The sequence below is a fragment of the Ambystoma mexicanum genome, chromosome 7q (assembly GCF_040938575.1).
Source record: "Ambystoma mexicanum isolate Mex_15411 chromosome 7q, UKY_AmexF1_1, whole genome shotgun sequence".
NCBI lineage: Eukaryota > Metazoa > Chordata > Amphibia > Caudata > Ambystomatidae > Ambystoma > Ambystoma mexicanum.
In genome coordinates this window covers 746,802,013-746,825,840 of record NC_090941.1, presented here as the reverse complement: position 1 = coordinate 746,825,840, position 23,828 = coordinate 746,802,013, and the positions used below count along the sequence as shown (strand labels likewise).

General features: G+C 42.1%; 1 protein-coding gene across 3 annotated transcripts in view; it reads right to left on the bottom strand.

The window, feature by feature from the left end:
- The window catches only part of C7QH11orf65 (chromosome 7q C11orf65 homolog), a 387,959-nt gene that overhangs the window by 238,627 nt on the left and 125,504 nt on the right, over positions 1-23,828 (bottom strand). For 2 of the 3 annotated variants that reach the window (XM_069640286.1, XM_069640287.1), the window contains exon 3: positions 20,739-20,831. The exons of the other annotated variant lie outside the window; for it this stretch is intronic. In XM_069640286.1, coding sequence (XP_069496387.1) covers positions 20,739-20,831 — 93 coding nt within the window. The remainder of the gene's footprint in view (positions 1-20,738; positions 20,832-23,828) is intronic. 3 annotated transcript variants of the gene reach the window in all.

The window sequence follows — 23,828 nt, the reverse complement described above, 5'->3', positions numbered from 1 at the left end:
AGTTCCTTACCGGAGGGGGGCTGTGGGGGGGGGGGGGAGTCCCTATTGCCTGGTGGGGAGTCACTCCCAGTGAGATCCCGCTTCCCAATCCTGTAGGGAGGGTTTTGCTTAGCGGGCTCACCTCCTAGCCTCAAAGTGGGTGGCTCCCCCCAAGGAAGAAGGGACCAAACATCCAGATCCATCACAATATTCATTTAAGACATTTTACTATACAATATAGGCTGCTTTACGGTGTCCAGTTAAAGTACCGAAATCAAACAGATCGACTGCAAAAGGTGAGAATACATTTGTTCGAACTACAATAGGGTCGAATAGTCATTTTTGAGAATCATTTTCGATTAATTTCGAACACAACATGTAGTAATAATAATGAATTACTCTGTATTTTGTTTTTCAATAATGAGTTTATTATGGTGTGTATATAGGTTGCATGCATTCTTAAATACAGTATAATATATTTTGTATATTTTCTAACATATTACAAATATTTAATGTCATTTAAACGTTATTCTTGCATTTATTAAATTGAAAGTTCTTAAACTGTGTAAAACATGTATTACTTTTTCAACAGTAGATGGCGGTGTTGGATTACTTTTTGTATTTCAACATTTTGTTTATGTATTCTTTAGCGTTTAGCGTATGACGTCTTACGTTACGTAAGGTTACGTGGTCGCCATTTTGTGAGTTCTTTTCTCCTCGTCCGGTCGCTTTTCGTACGCGCTCCCTTTTTTAAATGGATTTGCTTTTTTTCCCAATGGAAACTTTTTGGGGATTTTTATTTTTTCCTGCTTGGATTATTTCTACTTTGGATTGCTGTTTTGGATCGGAACCTTTCTTCCTGGATTTTATGTTCATATGGTTTTTTTTTACTTTCCCACGGAGTTCGGAATTGGATTATGTTTTTTTCCCATGGATTGGTGTTTTTTTTAACTTTTTTATGGAATTTCCACTTGGATTATCTTTTGTACCTCCTTCGGATGTATGTTTTATCGTTTTCCTGTTTTGGGTGACATCGTTTGGACTACAGATATGGCGCTTTTGGGTGAGTTTCTCTTAATTTATTCTAGCATTTTAAGTTCTACGCAATGGCTTCTAAGTATTGGATTGCTTCCATTGTTTCAAAACTGTTTACTATTCTGTTTATTCTTTCCTTGTAATCTCAGTATTTTCTTTTTGTTTAGGGGTGTTTTCCATTGAAATTGATTTTGCTGTTTTTATTTCTTGTGTGGTTTGTTATGTTTTAAGGTGATTTATGAAGTGCCATAAATTTGTATTGTTTATATTGAATTCTTTGTTTATTTTGCTATGCTATCCTTCTTGGATGTTGTTTGTTTAATCTTCGAGCCTTTTGTTTCGAACAAATCACCTTTTACATGATTTTTGCCTGATGTCGGACCTTTGACTTTCGATCCTTTTGATTCGATACTTTTGTTGTTCGGTCCTTTGTTTTCGGTAATATTACCTATAACACTGCTTTACGTATTGTACCCTATTTTTGTCCTTTGATTCCATTATCTCTTCATTTGGCATTAGCTTAATTCCTTTTCTTGTGTTCAATAAAAACCTTTTGAAAAGGAATACCAGTTCTGTCGAGCATAGACAAGCACACAGCCCTGGTATTGGGAAGTGCATCCCAGCAATTCCATCAATGGACATTCATTTGTATTTTTAGTATTTTCTATTTTTATTGTTCTTTATATAACGCCTTTATCCAAAGTGCTTTACATAGAAGATCAACAGTATATTAGAACAGTGGAGCAAAAATGGATCAGGTACAGGTAACATGGACTACATAGGAGTTCAACAGTAAATAAGAACGGTGAAGCAAACATGGATCAGGTACAGGCGGTAACAATTAAGCAGGGTACTGAAGCAGGGTACAGGTGGTAACAATTAATCAGGGTACTGAAGCAGGTGAGTTTTTAAGGAGGAACAGAATAGACAGTAAGATGTAATAGAGCAAAGTGACAGAGGGAACAGGTTCCAGTGAAGAGGGGCAAGGAGCTGAAAGGAGCGAAAGCGGGATAGAGCGCAGGGAGGACGGGGAACGGTAAGTCTAAATAGATCTGAGGAGCGGAGAGAACAAGAGGGAGAGTAGAATGAGAGGAGAGATGCAAGATAGTCAGGGACCAGTCCGTGGAGAGATTTGAACACTAGGCAAAGAAAGTTGTATTTAAGTTGAGAGTGGAAAGATAACCAACCAAGTGAGGCAAGAGAAGAAGAGATTGAGTCGCGATAAGAGAGAACACAAAGTGAGTGAATGGCAGAATGACAGATAGATTTAAGAGGAGCAAGGCGCGAGTGGGGAAGACCAAAGAATGTGACAGAACAGTAGAAAAGTCAAGAGAAGATAAACGACGAGATGAGAAGTTTTGAGGCGTGGAAAGTAAGGAAAGGGTGGACTTTGCAAATGTTGTAGAGGTGAAATCGACAGGCGCGGGATGCGAGAGAGATATGGTGAGCAAAGGAAAGGTCAGAGTCAAAGTAGAGGACGAGATTACCGGCTGTCGGGGAGATGGATATGTTGGAAGGGGAAAAGGAATCAGATGGGGAAGGAGACTGTCGTGGGAGAGTGTTAACGGAGAAGAATAAGACCTCGGTCTTACTGGCATTCAAAGTGAGAAAGTGGGAGGTCATCCAAGATTTGATGGCAGACAGGCAGGTTGATAGAGTAGAGTGAATGTCAGGCGTGAAAGAGCTTTGCTTATTACTGACCTTTTTAATATAGGTTGCCTTGAGATGTACAACAAATTGTGAAGGCTCGAGTACAAGCAAATTCCTAATTTTTTTTTGTGTATAAGCGCGTTACAAATGCCTTATCATATCATATCAATTAATCATGGACATCATTGTTACTTCACAATGTTCCCATCACATGTTGATGAGTCTACAATGTAATTCATGTGCAATTTATAAGAAGAACCTTGAATAACAATTATTATGTGATTACAGCAAGTTCCACAACCAAATGTTGATTACTCTCTAATATGGTTCCACTACACAAGTTCTGTGGAAATGCATTACATATGTGAGTTGAAAAGGCCGACTTCATGGGAAAGAGTTTCACCAAGCGGGCTTTATCAAGGCTTGCGTCTTTGTGATTCGTAAGGGAACAAGGACAAATAAGCCTCTCCTGTTGGATCTTAATTCTTTTCTTCATTCATTTTACTTAGCTTCAGATGTGCACTGATATGATATTAATGTTGGTATGCATTTTTCATCCGACCGTTTATAAAACTTGCTTTGTTGGAATTTGATTGAAGTCTGATTATTCTCTAACCTGCTAATAAATATGATGCAAATGCATCTTGCCATGTTCAACATAGTCTGGCGGAAGTCCTGCATGTAGGACCGAGATGTACCCTTTTCCTGGATATAAGACCCTTGGTCTCAGCAATTGTCCTATGGGGAATGTACTATTTTCTCCATTGCCGAAACCCTAAGGAGAAAGTAAAGGCACCACCACACTCATTCCACAGTGTTGACCATGATGGAAACTACGCTGCCCATACACAATGTTTTGGTCAAGGGCATGTTGATATATGGTGCCATGTCTGACTGTGTTAAAGCTACCTACGCTTCTGATATCTGCAATGCACAAAATCACATCATATTTTCTGCCTGCATGGCATGAAAGACACAGAAAGCCCTGTTGATCCTGTGTCCCGTTCCATTGACTGCAAGCATGCTGTGAATCCCTGATCGGTCTATGCCATTTGAATCTGATGAAAGAGTCATCCAATGTATACAGAGCCATGAAAATTGTCCCATTTAAAACAAAAAAACCACCAGGAAATGTGGGTCCTTACTTGTTAAAAAAAAAAAAATGAAATTAGCTGTGACTGTATAGGACGTTCATATTGTGAAAATTAAGAGAGTTGGAGACAGGTGTATGGTGACACATTAGAAAAGAGTGCTAAAATTAGACAGTTGAAGTAAACGTTTTAAAACATATGCACTTTGGGGCAAATTCTTAAAACATGTTTGGTGCAATCAATGAGATGCGATACCGCATGCACCAAAAAAAAAGATACACCCTCTTCTAAAAGAGCATTTGAATTAGCGCATCATAGATGTACACATTCAAATGACTTCTTTGGCCATCTTTGTGCATTTGCACAAATCAGAGGGTGTTTTTGTGCATTTTAAGAGAATCCCATATTAAAAAATTGGGTTTTCATTCATTATAAATGCTTAATAAAAACGTATTTAAAATGGGATGCACTTTAATATACGCAGAAAACAAACACATGTGTCTGCACCTGTCTTGGACAGGTGCAATCAGATGTTATTTCCAAAACAGGCTAATTTCTGATCATGCCATGTTTTTTGTTTATTTAGGTGGAAGAGGAGCGGCATGAGCCACTGCTGTTCTGCTTGCATTTTATCTCTCAAACAGAGGTATGTGACAGGGTCTGGTACTCATCCCTTTCGGGGTGGGGGGAATGCAACCCTCCAGTCCAGGGGCATGTGGCCTACCCAGGTGGATGACAGAGCCAGCCATGTCCAAGAGACCGGAAGCGGGAATCTGGGGGCTCCAGTCCATGAAATAACCTCAAGGGCATTAAATGTTAATGTAGTTATCCCTCTCTGTCACATGATGCCTTCTGGTACTTGTTCAGAGTTTTTCGTCTTTTCAGGAGAGCAACTACCAGAATGCATCTGGGTACATAAAAAAACAGACCGGAACCAGGGGAATGGAATCAAGAACAGAAAGGGAATGGAATCAAGAACAGAAAGGGTATGGACTGGGATTTTTTGTGCCAAACAGAGAGACCCCAAACACCCAACCTACCAATCCCAGACAGACCCCGGGTAAATGGTGCAGCAACAGAAAAAGAACTGAGAGTGAGAAATGACTGCAGACAGAGAAAGAGACACAGAAATCCTCTTCTAAACCAAGAGGAAGGGAAGAATGGAAAAAAAGAACACAATCCAACCCCGAGCAAAGCAACATTAAGTGCTCTCAACTATGTCTTGAACTCACTCGTGTCAGTTTTCGAGTTATTAAAGGGAGAGGTCCAGTCCCAAGCAGGAATAGTTCTGGAATTAACAAATTGAAGTGGCGAAATGCAAAGCCTCTGTGGTCGGCCTTAGTAATGTGATTAACACCACAGTAATTCCATCAATAGACGAAGTTAAAAAAGAATCTATAAACAGAAAAGAAGCAGCTCTCCTTCAAACCCTCCTGATTGAGAACGGGAAAGTAGAGGATACCGGAAGGGAACAGATTCAGAAGATGTTACGAAACTGGAGGGGAAAACCGCCAACAAAAGATGTGGAGTGTCAGGATGGAGATCATAAATCAAAAGAGCCTGAAGACAAACCCCTATCAGAATCCACCATAGAAGAACTTCTGAAGACAGCTCAAATAGTGGAAGAGGCCTTGGAAAAAGAGGATAACAGCATAATAGAGGAAGAAACTAGAGACACCATAAATGGCTTAAACGCAAGCTGGACAGAAGCAAGCGATCAAAATTATAGAAGAAGAAGAAAGACAAAGAAAAGACGAAAAGGGAGAAAAGATGAGCAAGAAGCTATCCCTCACCTAACCAAGAAACAGGAAAAAAAACTAAGAAATAAAAAAAACAGAAAACAGGAACTGTAAGTGAAGAAAACAAACAAAGGGCCTCAGAAAAAGGAAAAAAGTAGAATGAAAGTAACATCAAAGACAAAGAGGTAGAAGACGGGCAAGAACCAACAGAAGGAAGCCCAGAGACTCTAAACCGAAATCAGAAGGTTGCGAAAAAGGCAAACCAAGAAGACCGACCGAACATAGCAAAAATAGTGGGCGTGAGTATTGGCCTGCAAACTGAAGTATCAACCAAGGCCGGCGAAGCACAGGAAACCAATAGCAGTAAACATCTGAAACTGGCCCCGATCTTCAACAAAAAGAGCATAAATCCTCAAAAATTGGGGAAACTAAAAATTGCCCCAATATTTGAAAAGATGAAGAAAAGTGTGTGGACGCAGCAATCTATGGGACAGCACAAGCCCCCAACCCAGGTGCTTATGAACCTAGGTAATGGAAAATTCCAGACCATCCCTGAATTGGAAATAAAAGAGGTCAGTCCATAAAAAACGGGTCATAAGGATCTAAAAACTGGTGCAGAACTGGGGAGACAGAACAATGATCCAGCAAGCCATGAGGCAACCTCCACCGGCTTTGAAATCCCAAAACTATGGATGAAGATGTCCGCAAAAACACCAAAATCTAAATCCCTCAGCAGAATGGCGATACAGTCCATATTAAAAAAAAAAAGCAGATGCCTCTACCTATTTTCCACAGAAGGCATGGAATAAGTGAAATATCCGGATCGGGAAAACTCGTTTATGGTGGAAATTGGTTTGACCTAAAAAAAAAAAGCACAAACCGCAATCCTAAAAGCAAGTAAAGAACTTGAACAAAAAGGCTTAACAGTGTATATCTCTCCTCCTGGCCCCCCTCAAGCCCAACCAAACTAGCAGGAGTGGAACAACGAGAAAAACCAAAAGGGATGGAAGGGGCCCCTGGGGTTTAGGAGCAGAAGTGAAAAGAACAGCCACTCAGGAAACATCATTGCAGGAAAAAACATTGGCAGCTGTACCGGACTGTTAGGCAGAAACCTGTGCAGTTCCCTTGGGGACCACTGCAGAAGATTTAAGACTACAGGTGTTTGGCAGTAAACCCACTTGGTAGCAGTCTGCACCACACAGATTCACTTGGTAGCTGTGGCTGAGCAGTTAGACTTCCCTCAAGAAGAGTTAGGCAGTATGTAGAGGATACACAATAGGTACAGAGATGCAGTAGCACAAGCAAACACTGACCAGAGCTTTGGTGTAAAAGTATATAATTATTTATTTAAAGACACACTTGTAAATTACACTAGCAGCAAAGAGGTAAGTAAATTCAGCACACAGTCGCTATTATATATATACAACCCTAAACACATATTAGACAAGTCTTAATGATAAACACCATTTATTTTCAGACAGAGGTGAGCGCTTAACATAAGATGGCACTCTAATAAGTTATTAAAAAGGGAGGCAAAAAGGCAGAGTTATGGAAGCACTCAAATTTCAATACTTTTAAAAGAACCACAGTAAGGCAGGATAGGCAGAGTTCTGCTGGAGAGCAAGGAAGTCAATTGCAAGGCCCACTCTTGAGGAGAGCAAGCAGAAGGGGTCCAGGTTCACACAGTGGGGTTATGCCCAAAGAGTCTTGTAGATAGTTCGCACACAGAGTGAAATTAAAGTCAGGAAAAGTTAGCTAGGTTGTCCCAGGCCAGCCCAGGTTAGAAAGTCGAGGCTTTACTGTCACCCCGAAAGATCTGTCGAAAGGGAAGCCAGGCGGGGCACAGTACCTTAAGTGTGAAGGAAGCTCCAGCGGGGGCAGTTGTTCCTGAAAGCGGGTACAAGTCGGTGTTTCGTCCAGAGGAAGAGGAGGTCTCGCCGTGGAGGAAAGATGAAGGTCGTTGCACTGCCAGGGAAGAAACCAGCCGTAGAGTTCTGCGGTTAAAAGGTACTACCCTTCTCTTCGCGGTAGTGGTAAACCGTGGTATTCCGGTTGCCGGGGTGCTTGGCACGGGCAAGGCGGCCACGAGATGCTCCAGGAAGGTGAAAAGAAGGCAAAACTGGTTATCCCCACCAGTCAAAAGAAGAAGACTCTCCGGACTGGAGATCTCCTCTGTTGTCGGAAAAAGTGGTGAGACGGTTATGCAGGGCTCCACCAGTGGTGTCGTCATTGCAGATCGGTTCAGCTTCTCCCTCCTCGGATTCTTAGGTCCTGTGGCGACTTCTGAAGTTCCAGTCCCCAAAGCCCTGCTTTTATGCAGCAAACCCCCATTCATTCAGCCTAGCTGTCAATCAAACATGCTAAGTGGTGAGTGCGACTTGAGTTGCCAAGGCAACTCAGTCCAGGGTGCCTAAACCCCCTCCCACACCCCCTGTGGTACCCAGACAGAGTGGCACCACTTTTGGAGGCTTCTGTGGAGAAGCCCGCCAAAAAGTGGAACAAAGGGCTCGACTTGGGATGGAGTAACAGAAGAGAACACAAACGCCATTCTAGAATCGAGTTCTGGCAAAAAATACCAACCGGTGAATTAATATTAAATAAATAAACCGGCGGTATGTTCGAGGCTATAGGAATTAAATAATTGAAGTTGGTAGCCTCGAACAATGGGAAAATCCCATAGAGATATATTCGCGGTCAAATATAAAAAGTAGTATCCACTGCCACCAGCCAAAACTCGATCAGGGGGGACGGAGACGTGCCCCCTCGAACAACAGACCCCGGGGCAATCGAATTGCCCCGACCAGTACGTCCAAAATATGATGGTTTGTACTGGTTTCTGTTTATAATTTGGGACTAGCAAAGCCAATGGTGACTTTACATGCCATGGGAGACAGTAGTCAGTCCCAGGGTATGGTGTCTTTGTTGGGGGGTCGCTACGACACCCCCTGGGTTACGGCACGGAGGGTGCTGTGTAACCCACATCAAAAACACATGAGACCCTATGGAGTAAAAGACCCCATAGCCCATAAAACACATGGAAAGACAAAGGAACACCTCAAATCATGTCTAAGAGTGGGAGTAAAAGAGTCTCACTCTTAGCAGGAGAAAAAAGTAAACCCCAAAAAATCCAGCAAAGCTGCTGGGGGACTCACTAGGTTTGGGAAATTAGCCTTTACACAGAATTCTCCCTAACACGGGCATACTGACACAAGTTTTGTGAAACATGGGCTTGGGCTCTCAGAATCTTTAGTCGGAAGGGACTGAATATAGTTAGCTGGAACACAAGAGGCTCCAGCACATTCAGGGCGAAAGAAACAAAAGACTATCTATTTGGGAAGATGGACATCTTGACATTTCAAGAAACCTGGCTGGTTAACCCAATAGAGATAGAAGGATTCACAACATTCTGTTCACCAGCCAGTCAAAAAGCAAAAGGAAGGCCGGCGGGAGGATTAATCATTTAGATTAGGAATTATTGCAGTAAACAGCCATCCAAATTTGGAAAGATGAAATTGGAATCCTGGCATGCAAAATTCAGTTCACCAATGAAGCAAAAGAGACTGCTTTTATTGTGATAAATATCGAATGGAATCCAGCATCCGCTACAATTCCGATTTTTCTGGGAAAACTATCAGAACTGCTGGGCAAGATCAAGACAGAGTGGCAAGGAGCAGATATTCTGCTGGCAGGAGACTTCAACGCAGAATGTATACATTACAAAAGAGGGCCTACGGGGGATGAGAAGTGTACACCATTTAATAAAGGGAAGGCTTGGCTTGATTTTACAAAAACTTGCAACCTGAAAATGCTCAACAACATCAATCAAGAGGTGGAAGAACCCTGCATGACATGGCACAGAGGCAAATCTGCCTCAGTGCTAGACTATATCGATGTCAGCGAGGGATTATTCTCCCACAAATCGAAACTAGAAATAAAACAAGAAGGAGGCAGCAACCATTCGAGATTAGAACTATCCTTTATAGACGGACCTGAACTGTCCAAGCTCTGCTATAAACGGGAGCTAGAAGTGACAAAAGGGAAAATAAGGCTGATGAAATATAACCAAGAAGGGAAAGATCTAAACAAAAGATCACAAAACATCTCAGAACAGATAACACAAGAGCTATCCCAACCAAGAAAGTTTACGAATACAATATGGTCACTAGCCCCCCAAAACCTCCAACGAATAAAATAATAGAAGACTTACCTTCATAGCTTCGATGAAGAAGTTAGAGAAAGAAAGAGAAACCTAAGAAAAAGTATTAGAAGAATAAAGACCCAAAAAAATCGATCAAGAATCCTACACTCATCAAATAAAAACAATCAGATGAAATTATAAGGCCTGTATAAAGAACCATAAAGCCCTCCTTCACCAAAGAGACGGGGAGCGTATGTTAAAACTAGCCTCAGACTCAACCTCAAGAAGCTTCGGGTCGGCGATGCAAGAGCTAGACTCCTAATCTAATAGCACGCTAGGCAACCTGGTGTCTGAAAAAAGATGGACAGAGCATCTGATGAACAGCTTTGGGAAAAAAACTAAAAGAACCAGAATGCGAGCCATTACACAAGGGGTGGAAACTGCGAGTAGAAGAGAATGAAATCATGGAGGTAATATCCAAGGCCTCAACATCAAGAGCCGCAGGTCCCAACGGCCTCACCTACCAGGTACTTAGAAAAAAACCACCACTGTGGGCAAAACTATTGAAATGGAAGACAGCAGTGATAGTACCATTCTTCAAGGAGGGGGATAGACTAAATCCCTCAAGCTACCATCCTATTGCCCTCCTGGATATCGAGAGCAAAATATTCATGAGGCTTTTGTTAAATGAACCCTCGTTATGGGTAGAAAAGGAGGAGGTATTGTCCCGATGCCAAAGAGGGTTTAGAAAAGGCCTATCAACGGCCTTGAATGGAATTATGCTAAACCTACTGAGCGAAAAATCAATGGTCAAGGGAGGAATACCATTTTTCGGAGCCTGGATAGATTTGTCCAAAGCTTTCGATCAAATTGATAGACCAAGGCTTTGGCACAAACTGAGAAAAAAGGGGATCCCAGAGATACTCCTGTCAATGTTAATGGAACTCAACAGGGGAACCAGTATAAGGGTATGCTTGGACAACAAGGGCCATCTATCAGATTCACTCTCAGTAGAAAGAGGGGTAAAACAGGGTTGCTTGGGGGCACCTACATTCTTCAACCTATTCCTAGCCGATGCTGGGGACCACTTGAACCGGGCTGCGTTGGCCAGCCCAGGAATTGGTGGTGAAAAACTATTCTGGTTGGCCTACACGGATGACATCGTCCTGCTTGACAGAACTGCTATCGGATTACAGCGACTGCTAAACAGCTTGAGCAAGTATGCAAATTGGTTGATTATAAACACCAAGAAGTCCAGGATACTGGTATTTAAAACACCCAAGGAAAAAGACCAACTTTAAGCAATGGGTCCTAGATGGGCAGAAAATCCCACAAGTATTAGATCTCACGTACCTAGGCTATAAGATCTATGCAAGCCCGGCTAACCACAAAGCAGAAAGAGACCTACTCTCCAAAACACTCTCCCTAATTCCCCATTTAATCAAAATTAGAGGGAAATACTGCAAATTCTCAGTGGACCCAATGATAAAATATTATCTGGTTAAGATAGTGCCAATTCTATTATATGGCCTAGAAGCCAAACGCAATTGTGGGGCTTGAACTGGGCCAAAGTGGAGGGCAGAATTTGGAAGAAAGCTCTAAATCTGCTATGGAGTACACCAGGAGGACATTTGAGATTTAAATTGGGATTAAAATCCCTGAACTGTCTAGCAGAATGGAAGCTGTTATCCCTCTACAGGGAAATCGCATATCCAGAAAAGGGCTCCCTGTATGAGGAGATCAAAAAAATCATAATCAACTGAAATCAGGGATCCTGCAGGGACTAGAACAGAAAACAAAAAAAGCTCTATCCAGAGGGGGCCAAAGCCTGGAAACACTGGAGAAAAATCCTCTGAAGGTAAAAAAAGAGCTGGAAACATTAGATTGGATAGAGACAATCGGGAAAATAAGATCATCAATCCCAAAGAACACCTTTCTGGTCGTCGATAAGAAAACGGGAACCCTCCCTAGGTACCAAGAAAAATTCCCGGACGAAAAGATCAGGAACAATTTTCTCAGAGCGAGACTAAACCTATTACTCACAGGGGAAATATTGGAAGTGCGAAATCAATCCGAACGGCCAGTGCAATATTGTGAGAGATGTGCGATCCAAAGGAACCAGTCCCTGAGACATCTACTGCTTGAATGCAAAAGAACATGGGATCAAAGAGTAAGAATACTAGGAAGATTCGTAGAAAGAACTGATTGGCTATTATCAGAGAACACTTGGCAAAGAATAACAGCAGGACATGAAACGCAGCTCACAGCAGCAGTGGTAAGATTTCTCCAATCAATACACCTGATGGACCGCAACATCTCAACCAAAAAGAAGGACTGAAGAATCAAACAAAGACCAGCATTGCCTGAAACTTAATGATCAGCCAGAAAACTGGTTGGTGTAATAACAAATTAATTACATTTTGATATATGTATTACTTGGAGGAGGAGAGGGACATTCAAATAGAAATGAGTGGAAGAGCTGTCTCAATATGGAGATCTTCACAAACCATAAAACAAACATTTGCCCCTAATGAACTGTGAAAGAGAAAGGAGGAAGGTTTGGACTCCAGGAAAGCTTTATCTCTACTATTTTTTTGTCCCTCTCCTCATCTTCCTTATCTTCCTTTTCAGGTTTTTAATCCATTTGACTTTTTTTTCTGTTTCTGTCTCTTCTTTCTCAACTTAGTATCAGAAACTAGCAAGACCAAAGGAAATGACTTGAAACATTTTATTTCAGAAGGTTGAACATCAAATTGTAAAGGTTTTTTTTTAAATCTAATGTATGTAGACTGTAAACCAAATACAATTAAATAAAAAATATACAGGAATCTGAACGATACAGATGCATGCAGCTGAGGCATTGGGCTTCCCACCTGCACATGAGAGAGGGGGCCACAGGGGCCCTTTCTGACCTTGACCCTGACATTCCAGGAGGGCCCTGCAGGGGGGTAGGCTCTCAAGGCTTTATAAGCTCCTAGCTACGAGAGTCCCAGTCACGCACCTGTCATACATGTCGAAATGGGAAGAAGACCTGGGGGGCCCCATCGAAGAAGAGGGTGGTTGAGAATTTGGGGGCGGATGCTCAAGTCCTCCCGTAGCGTTACAGGCAGGGAATATGCTTATAAATTCTGCTATAGATGGTACCTCACCCCGAGAGGCTACATCACATGGATAGAAATGACCCTGCTGCTTATTGGCAGGGCTGTGAAGCAGTGGGCTCTCTGTTCCACATGCTATGGGTGTGCCCCAAGGTGCTGGTTAAGATAAAGGAGATCATAGGGATGGTCCTTCCAATGGATCCATGAGTGGTGATCTTGGCGGACACAGGGGACAGGGCGTTCCCTCTTTCTGGTCCATTGGCTACCTTAGTTGGTCAACTCCTACTGGCAGCGAAGCTGGTTATTGCCCAGACCTGGAAGGCAACCGAGGGTCCGGTAACTCAGATGTGGAGGGTTAGGGTCTGGGACATATTGGTTGCAGACAAAATCATGGCTACATGTGAGGGGTGATACGCAAGGTATGTTTCAGTGTGGGCCCCATTTATTGACTTTGCTGAGAAATATCCCGCTTTGGTGGTAAAACCCCCATTGTTGCAACAATTCCCCCCTCTGTGATCAGGCACACCCCGGAAAGGGGTAGGGAATGGAAGAACTCAAGAGCCCCAGGGGGGCAGCCAGTCAGTCAAAAGGTGCTATCTTCTTGCCTGTACTGTTTAGTGATCCAGTGTGCTCATGTACCCAGGGACTGTCCCTCGAAAATGCTCATATTGCACTGTATTTGAAGTTAAATTTGTTTCTGTATTCACATGTTTACTTAAATAAAAGTTGTTCGAAAAAAAAAATATATTCTTTTTCCGCTTTGGTTGGGATCTGATTTATCATGAAGCGATATTTTTTTTTTGGTATGCTTTCTTGCCCAAATGATTGTCCTCGGGACTCATAAAACATCCTGGGAATTTGACATCATTCACCAGAATACACACTTGTGGTTTCCATGTTTTTTTCTACTTAATGAATTACTTGGGAATTTGACTCCATTTCCCAGTAGACAGCACTGCATTCTTGTATCCAATCATTCTCGCCATCAGAGAATATACTGGAACCTTGTCTCCAATACTCAGTATGCAGTGTGATATTCTTACAGCCGATCTCTTTCTTATTCAGGATTGCTTGGACTTAATTACCATAATGCAGCATTTTTGTACTTTGTCTGTTTCTGAACAATTCTTATGCACCTGTGGGTCACACTTTCAAATCCTCTGGCTTCTCAGTATTCCTTCGTTTTACCCCTCTGAGATCTATGAATCCCTACTCTCTCTGTGCTCTGAGCCTACTCTGTCTCAGCTAGTTTTCAGCAATGTGCAAGGCCTATGGTGTCCGTCTTGATTCTTCTTTGAGATCTACATTTCCTGACTGCCATTCACTATCTGGCTTATCTGCCTGATCTTCATTAGTTTCATTCCTTTTTGCACAAGTGGAGCTTTTTTTTCTCCTCAACTTCATTTAATATTTGTAGCCAACATTTCAATAATAACTCATTGAACAAACTAGGAGAACAAAATAAAACTGAACAGAACAAATTCAAACAAGGCAACAGGCGATGATTATTTGACACTTTGGAAAGACAGCTCAGTTAGCAGGATAATATAAGGTGGGCAAGTAAATACACACTAGCCAACATTCAGAAAATACAGTGTGAATCAGAATATGTATTCACTGCAATGAGTGTGTGTTTTTGCAAAATCTAGTTATCACGTAAGGTTTTTTCACAGTGGCTTTTCCAATGTCTGTAGTGATCTTTTAGGGCCTTAATGCTTTTAGAGGTTATCTGAAAAAGAGATTCCACTCGATAGAAACATTTAAAACTTGTTTAACTGAATTTAAACGAAAGATCCACTGTTATTCTAATTTGCAAAGAGTTAAGTCTCTGTTTCCTCCTCTGAATGGATTTTTAGTTCTCTGAAGAATGTACCAAAAGATGTCATTGTGACTATGGTTTTTTTCTTGACAATGTGCCACCATTGGTTTATCCGGTATAGCATTTTTAATGCATGATCTGTGTTCGCAGATTCGCTGTCTTACTTCTCGTTTGCTTTTACCTATGTATAGTAGTTTGCACGGGATTGAGTTGCATAGACTGTCCATTTGCTTTTTCAGTTTGTAAAGGTGGTGAAAGTCCATGTTTTGCCGTTCAAGTCAATGGATTTCATGTCTTTGGTCAGGCAGCATACGGAGCAGGATCCGCATTTATGGTGGCCTATAACTGGAGGTAGGTTCCACAATGTCAGGTGCAGATTGGGTGGTGGGCTTGGTTCGATGTAAGTGTTTACCAGGCGATCTTGCAGGTTCCTGATGCGTTTAAACTCAAAACGGGGTTTGGCTGGTTTGAAAGATTCTGTATGTAGAACATTCCAGTGGCGAAGGATGGTTTTCTTGATTGAATTGCTTAGAGGAGTCTAGGTAGGTACACAGGTGATCTTATCTTTTCAAGTTTCACCTGGTGTGGGAGTAAGACCTGATTCTCTACTAATATTTTTTGCTCTTTTTTGGGCTCTACGGATGACATGTTCACCCATTGAGGTTGCAAAGGTCATCCTTTCCCTCGAGCCTTCAAACTGCCAGGGCGACAAATGCCCAGCACAAATTATGAAGGACGCAGTGAGAGACCTAGCCCCCTTCATAGCCAAATTAATCAATGCCTCATTCTCATCGGGCACCATCCCAAATTACCTAAAAGAGTCCTGGGTACTGCCCCTCCTTAAAAAATAGACACTTGATCCATCCATACCGACTAATTATACACCCATCACAACAGTGCCTTTTCTACTCAAAATCTTAGATAAGGTGGCTTATCTCCAAATACAGAGATTTCTAGAGCACAACCAGCTACTAGGAGTCCGCCAATCAGGATTTAGGCATCAAAACAGGTCACGGAAACTGCGCTAATTGGTCTTAAGGCCCTTATCCATGAGCTGATGGATAAAGGGAAGTCAGCCTTACTTCTCCTTCTTGACTTATCAGCTGTGTTTGACTTGGTGGACCATAAGGTCTTATGTAACCATCTAGACTCAGCAGCGCACATCTCCCAGGAGGCCATAGCTTGGATACAATCCTTCTTGAGCAACAGGTCCATGAGAGTCTGCTCACCCACAGCAGCAGCATACCCCATCCCTATCAGCTGTGGAGTGCCGCAGGGTTCGTGTGTATCACCTACCTTATACAATATATTTACCAAGCCCCTTTTTGATGATCTGTATCATCTTGGTATCAACGATAAGAACTACGCAGATGATACCCAGATTCCCTTACCGCTTACTGGTGATTATGAAATGGATTTGGCCTTGGTAAACAGAGTCTACCTCATCATCCAGGCATGGATGGCAACCCACGGTCTATGCCTGAATGATGACAAAACCGAGCTTATTATCCTAAGTACCACAGCTAACCTCAATAAGCTCGATCCCAAATATACCTCCTTCAACATCGACGGCAACCCCATCAACATCGCTAAAGAGGTTAAAACGTTAGGTTTTTACCTTGATTCCACTCTAACTTTCAATAAACAAGTCAACTCCATGGCCTCCGCCTCTGCGTATACATGCAAATTAATTAGGCCTGGAAAACCATTCTTATCCAAGAATAGTTGCATTATCCTGGCCAGAGCTCTAATCTTGTCCAAATTGGACTACTTTAATTCCCTTTATATTGGTGCCAACAAGTACATTGTCAAGAGAATACAGACACTCCAGAATAAGGCCCTTAGAGCTGCCCTGTGTATAGCAGGGAAAGGTCATATTTCAGAAATAAGGAAGCAGATCAATTGGCTATCTACTAGCGACAAAATCTGATTGAAAACCGCTTTACTTACTTACAAATGTTTAAACAACACTGCACCTCACTATCTTACGGAGAGATTCTCGAGGAAAGTATCCAGCAGGCCCACTAGAACAGCCAATACAAATTGTCTGATTGTACCAAGATTTAAACTTGTCAAAGTCGGGGGTTGCATCTTCCCAGTTAAAGCTCCACAGCTCTGGAACTCCCTACCTCCATCCCTGAGAGCTGACCAAACATACCTGAATTTCAGACTGAATCTTATCAAATGGCTCAAAGAGAATGACATCTAATATACCCCCATGCCCTAATATACCCCCTGTGTAAATAGCCCCTTAACACTATATGGATATATGTTTTTGTTTCAAATGTACCCTGTACACTTACGTTATGTAAAATTACTCTGTGCTGTACAGTGTCTTACCGTAGTATTTATGCCCCCTCCATTATTTGTATTTTCTGCTCTGCATACCTTCATTTGTACTTTGTATATTACTGTGTAACCTAAGCCGTAAATTATCATGTATCTCCTGCACCCTGATACCTTTGGGTCTGGTGCGCACTACAAATAAACAAACAAACAAACGCAAATTACTTTAAACTGCTGAGGAGTGACTGAACTTTAATACAAGCTACAATACCTTTGACAGAGTGGTCCGGCACCTCGTGGGTGCTAAATCAAAGATCTCTGTAAGGTATCCAGCTGAGGAGTAATGAAAGTAGATACATTTGATCCGAGCCCGGCAGAGGAAGATAATTTAAAAGTGAACAAATAAATGTGAATCGAAGTGGGCCTGCGACGGGTCCAGCAAAATCCAGCACACAGTCGAAAGTCTTCGGTTTTGATGAAATAGAGAACGTTTGGAAAAATTCATGACTCTGGTCCAAGCCCAACAGAAGGAGTGCAATTGAAGATTTTGTGTTAAAGTGGGTACCTGGGGTGATTCGAAAAAAATCACCCAAGAAGTTGTACATGAGAATCCTGAGGAGAAAGGAACGTTTCAATGTTTGTTTGTTGTATCAGGCCCTCTGAAGTAAGAGACTTTGAATGGCAAAGACACGTTGGTACAGAAGGCCCTGATACTGTGATTTGAACTGCATCCTCATGCTAGAGAAGCTAGAGACTGTGCTATGCTTGAGTGTACCGCCTTGTCACGTGCTGAAAACGTGGGGAAGGGAAGACAATGGCTTGAATATCCTGAAATATCATTTCTTGAACACTTTGTTTCCCACACTATTTGTATTTAGAAGTAAGGATTGGCAATAGGTTTATTAATATAGGCCATTTTATTTTGACACAACACCACTAGGACTGCGTTATTATTAATTGAAGGTTTGTAGCTTGCTCCCATCTTTAGATTTAGGATGAGATGGGCATTTCTCAAACCCAGTTGAACTTCAATAAACACCCTTGAAATGTGATCACTTGTGTGTGTCTTACTGTTTGATACCATGCCTTCCTTACATACACAACCATTCCTTGAAGCAATAACAGACTTTGAATAATGGAACAATGGATTTTAGTAACGTTAGCTTCTTACGCAAGTAACAAACCGTTCACATTATACGCAAGTGCTACCTTTCCATTGCTCATAAAGTGAAACAAACAGCTTCTACTCGGTTAAAGTCTTACGCAAGTAAACAGGGAGCTGCATACTGTTGTCGGCCATGCTCAGGCAATTTGTTAGAGTGCCATGCTTCACTCACCGGCTTCTTAGACACTTGCTCTGCGGGTCGTACGGTCTTCCCGACTTCTGCCACAACTTCTACTGCTTCTGGGATGCTGCATACCCACACACTTTTCCTTAAAAAGTGTCTCTGGTCCAGCCACACGTTTTGGGAGCTCCTCTCACTCCTGCGTCCCACGGCTTGATAACTGCTTCTTGTCTCGGTCTCTTGCACATCGCAGCTTGGCAACCGCAGCAATTAGGCTCACATGGAGAAAGACAGCTCTCCTGCATGAGCCTCTGAACTTTAGAATTAGGGGAAACATGACCCTCTTCTTGTTCTCCCCCTTCTGCTCGATTTGCCAGCCTTATGCCTTCTTCCTTCTACTACTGCTGCTAAATCTCGCATTGCCAGTGACAGTTCCAGCTCCTTCCTATTGCTTGCACCTGAGGTGCTGGCTATGCCTCCCATGTTCCTTCCCGTGTGGGCCATTAGGCTTAATTGCCTGACTACAGAGACGGCATGCCTCTTCAGCCCTCTTCCTCATCTCAGTACTTCAGGGATTATCGGACTTGTAGTCCCTTTTTGTAAAGTTAGTTATTTTAACAATGGAGTTCATTTTAAGGGTAGATTTACTTCCTTTAAACTCATTAAAAGATGGATTGTGAGAATTGGTCATTACAGAGGAAGACATTGGGTTTAAGACATTTTCATTAGATCCTTTTACATTATACCTTTGGGAGTAAGGAGATTGTTTATTCTGAGACATTTTGAAAGATCTTTCTTTTAATAAGGTTCGCTCAGAGTTAACATAACTTGTACCCTGGGTCACATATCTTATATGTGGGCTAGGAACATTGGCAACCCAGTAAGATACTTCCTTTGAGAGGACAAATACTGCCCCTCATCCCACAGGATCTCCTCACGACCCGGTCTACTCCCAGGTGGTCCTCCCGCAGTACACCAGCCCCAACGGCAGGATCAGGAAGCGTCTGCCTTTCCCTGGCCACCTGGAAGACGGCTTTAGGCAGGGTTTTAGTGAGGGATCTGTAGGATTGTTCACAGGAGGTCCACTTGTCTCAGTAAGTGAATCAGCAAATGCTTGGTTTACAATGCTCAGTTTGGATTTAATATAAGGTGCTCTTAAGGTGGAGAGTAAATTATCTGGGCATGCTGTGTTGCTCTCAAACCTGGGACAAGGGAGTGGAGGTTGGAGTAAAGGAGAGAATTGGGACTGCTTAAAGTGAAGATGAGGCTTGGACATGGTTATAGTCTCAATGGGGTGGGCTACCTATGAATCGCGGGCAGAAATAAGCAATGCTGGACAGTGGGTACGCTATGTCAGCAGGGAGTATCAAGTTGAGACAGTCACCTTCACCTCACAGTGAGCCGTTACCTGTGCTATCCTCCCTCATGCAGTACCATCATGAGCTGATGCACCAGCGAGGGCCTTTGGCCACCCCAAATTCACAGGCAGGCGCTGGTGTGCTGACTCTCTTCCACCTTTGGGCCCACTTCGGGTAACCAGCGTCAGCCACTGGTCTGCTGCCCTTGAACGATCTGTCAGGTTCGCATTGCGGTAAGGCAGCAGTTCACGAGGCCCCATTCACCCACTCCCAGAGTTCAGCCAGACTGGCTGCCATGCCTCCAGGTTGGTCTTATATTAGGTCACCAAATGATGATGAATATATTAACATAACATAAAAAATACATTTAGGTACATTTGATCGGTTCTCTTCGGACAGCATAGGAGATGATAAGTAATAGAGGTATGACTCATTACAATGTGTTTATCCAACTTAAAACTGCTTGGAAGTAACTGGCAACAGTCAGAGATGGGGCCCTTCATATATTAACATAAAAAATACATTCAGGTACATTTGATCGGTTCTCTTCGGACAGCATAAGAGATGATAAGTCATAGGGGTATGACTCATTACAATGTGTTTATCCAACCTGAAACTGCTTGGAAGTAACCGGCAACAGTCAGAGAGGTGATGGGGTTCTTGGAGGAAACAGGCCCACCTTGATGCTTTTCAACATAGTCAAACTTACATGGTCTCTCTCTGAACATCCACCTCCCTTGATTAGTCAACCTGCTCCCTCCAAGTGCTTCCTTTTAACCCAATACTTCCACCTTCTCACGCCTCTCTGTTGTCACTTTTTCTCATTTTCTTTCCTCACTTCTTCCCAACTTTTTTCTTGTTTTACCACCACATGCTTATCTTTGTTTGGGAATTAGGTGTAAAAAGATGATTTCTGCTTTGCTTTTATCATTTAGATGGAGGACATTTGTGTAGATTACCACAGGCCTTTTATGGCTTTGTGGGGGTGATCAAAGGGGGTGATCAAAACCTTTTTACTGTAATGTTGCCAAATAAAAAGTTAAAAGGAAAATGAAATAAAACTGTAAACTGTTATATGTGAGTAAAGAAGCATTTCTTTAGAAGCAACCAGATATTCTGGTGCTTGATTTAAAAGCCTGACTGTAGCATGACATACAAACTTTGTGACAGTATGATAAAACACTATTTAGAAAGGATTGACATGCTAAATGAACATGTAATATTTAACGTTGCCTAGTTGTAATAAACATAATCCTTACCTCTCTAGGGTTAACACATTTCAGTAAGGATCGTGGATCTCCCTTTCCTTTAAAATTGATGATATTTTTGTAGTATCCAAACACATGCATATCCTGAAAGCACAATCAGTAAAGATAAAAAATAGTATCAACGGATTGGTACAGTAGCACAGAACCTGAAGGGCACTTATCTTCCTTGTGTAACTGACTGCTACGTAAACTGTAACACGCCTCTATGCCCAAGGGCTGCTGTGCGCTTAACAAATGTGAATAAATAAATATGCTTTTTTCCACCGCACACAATCTTTCATCTGTTAATTTTGCTAATTTCAGACAAATATTAAAAGCAAATTCAAATTGAATACAAAAAATTGCAATATTTCATGCAAATAGAAATGGACATGTTTTCAGTTGAAATTAGACTGTCCAGCACAAAGAACACAACATATCACCAGATTCAAAGGTACGTACTCCACTATTCCAAAAGAAATTGTACCATCTGGCTTGTTAACATTGTGATGAAAATGCAAGATTGGTACATGGACTTAATGTTGTCAAAGTTGCAAGCCCGTATGTAAAAAAAACAGGAAGGACTAGAATAAAGGAGATGAATTATCTGAGTAACCACTAAAACATTTTCCCTGTAGTGGACTCACTATAGTTTATACAGAAAACAGATTGCTATTTGTTGCTAACAGAACTATTTCTGGGGAAAGCTGCACAGTGGCCCCAATAGTCATGACCTATGCTGCACAACTTTTCATTCCTATAATATTGCAGTAAACAGCATTAAAATGTACAAACCCGAAAACTACTTTTTGGGACAGCTTCGACATAGTTCTCTACATACATCTTGTTCTATTAATCATTATACATTAATAGGTTTTCAATGTATGTTCTGCCAGAATAAGATTCCGTATATGGGAGGTGCCATGGGAGGATGGCAGTTCTTGGATCAACCACCCTGGAATGTTCCTCCACATAGATGTATTTAGTAAATTCACAGTTAACGCAAGGCACACGAACCGTTGATGGTAGTGCTAATAATAGGAAAGGTCATACTGATGATCAATCTTAAACTCCACATTATTCAAAAGTGGTTTAACGTCAAAGTGGTCAAATACATTTAGATTAAGGCAATCACATTCTGAGGTGTGTTATGTCTCCTCATTAGATGTAATTGGCCATCCCAATGCTCAAGAAGTTATCTAATCTGGATACATTTCTTTGTTTTGTTCCAGTTGATGTTTTTCCAGACATAATTTTAAAGTGCAGATAAACACCATCCTTGCAATGTGCAAACAGTGGCATTTATTCATGGTGAGCGCCAAAAGGCTCACACATTATACCATAGTTGTTTGTCAATAATGATATGCCTTATTTCTTTTTGTTGGTCTTAAACATATGTCGTAGGCAGGCAGGAGGAGGAGTTACGTGTAATTCTAGTTCTCCATCATGGGTAATGCATAAACACGGATTACCTACACTAGTGTGTTGTGTCACAGAACACTTTGTGACAAAGTGTCATGAAACACCCATGGAGCCTGTGGAAGAGATGGAAACAATGGAAGAAGGACTGAGCTCCTCCTTTACGTTCTAGCCTCGCTGGAACAGAGGCTATAATTAATTGTCAGGTGTGGCAACCGGTGCGTTGCAACCGATTTCTTTCCCAGCGCTAGTTGACAGTGCTCCTGTCTCGTGCTACTCATTGTTTTTCTACCCATTTGCCTTTTCATTGTTTGTCTGCCTGCCTTTTATCGTACATTTTTGACACCACGCTTCCTGTGGGAAATATATCTTCTTTATTTTGGACCTTTCCCTGCCCGCACTTTCTTGTTAATTTCCCAGCGTGTGTTTGTTATTTTGCTGGAGTCAGCAGACACCTGCGTTCGCTCTGGGGCTTTTTTACTCAGCGAGCGTGGACTTGCTATCTGCAGTTCTTTTCAATACACGCTTTTCCAAGCAGCTGTCACTTCAACTCGTGCCCCCTGAGTTGTGTGCTTCCTCTGACCTGTGTAACCTCTCCTTCTGTTTATTTTACTTAACCTTGCTCACGGAGTTCTTGGAATCTTTTCCAAAGCTTAGACATTGCACCCAAGTGCATTCTGGTAAATGTAGTACTCTAAAGAAGTGGGATTCCAAGAAGGATTGCGAATTACCCATTCGCTGAGCAGTATTCCAAGAAGGATTGTGAATACTTATTTGAACTTAAGCTGTATTCCAAGAAGGATTGCGAATACTTATTTGAACAGACCAACTCACCTGAAACTACCCAGGGTTTTTCTGCTGCGGCTTTTCCCTGATTTGGGGTGGGCTCCCCGGAGTCCCCGCTGCCGGGCATATAGCCTTACTGGCAAAGTGGCCTCCAGGGGAGCTCGGCCCTATCTCTTCAAACAAAAGGGCAAGACGGTGAAAAAGAAGAACCCAAGAGCCTGGAGAGAGAAACCTGTGGAGACTTCTTCAGACGAGCCTTCGGAAGCCAACTCAGAAACCGCAGGTGAGGAGTGGGAGAGTGATACGGGTACAATTGTAGACACTAAACAGCACGAACCTGAGACAAAGAGGTAACAGAATAACATTGATATACAACATTTTCTATCTTCTTTCAGTGTTGTTTATTTTGAATCAATATGGACAGTAAAACAACATTCGAACTCTGTCACAGCTGTGGAACCAGCATTAAACAAACACGGACAAAGTAAAAACAAACAAACAGACAGACACGCACAACTGTTAAACATGCACAGTCACCCTAATGCAGCCAACCTGTTTTATCATTCCGTCATGCGACACATTGACCATAATATGTTTTCGCATACTGTTGAGGAAGAATCTTGCTTCCTTTCCTCTATCCCTTTCCTGGACTCACTGGGGATGCATGTGTGTTGTTTGTGAATTTAATGAAGATAAATAGAATTAAGGCTAAGTAATGTTTCCTTGTCCATCATGGTATCTAATTGAACATTCCTAAACACTGGCAATGGCAAGCTCAACCCTGATCAATGGAATGTAGGCTGACCAGAAAAACAGGAAAAAGAAACAAGAAAACAACATAATAAACATTTACTTGAAACCAGATACCCCAGAGAAGCTCATCTCACTCAAATGTCT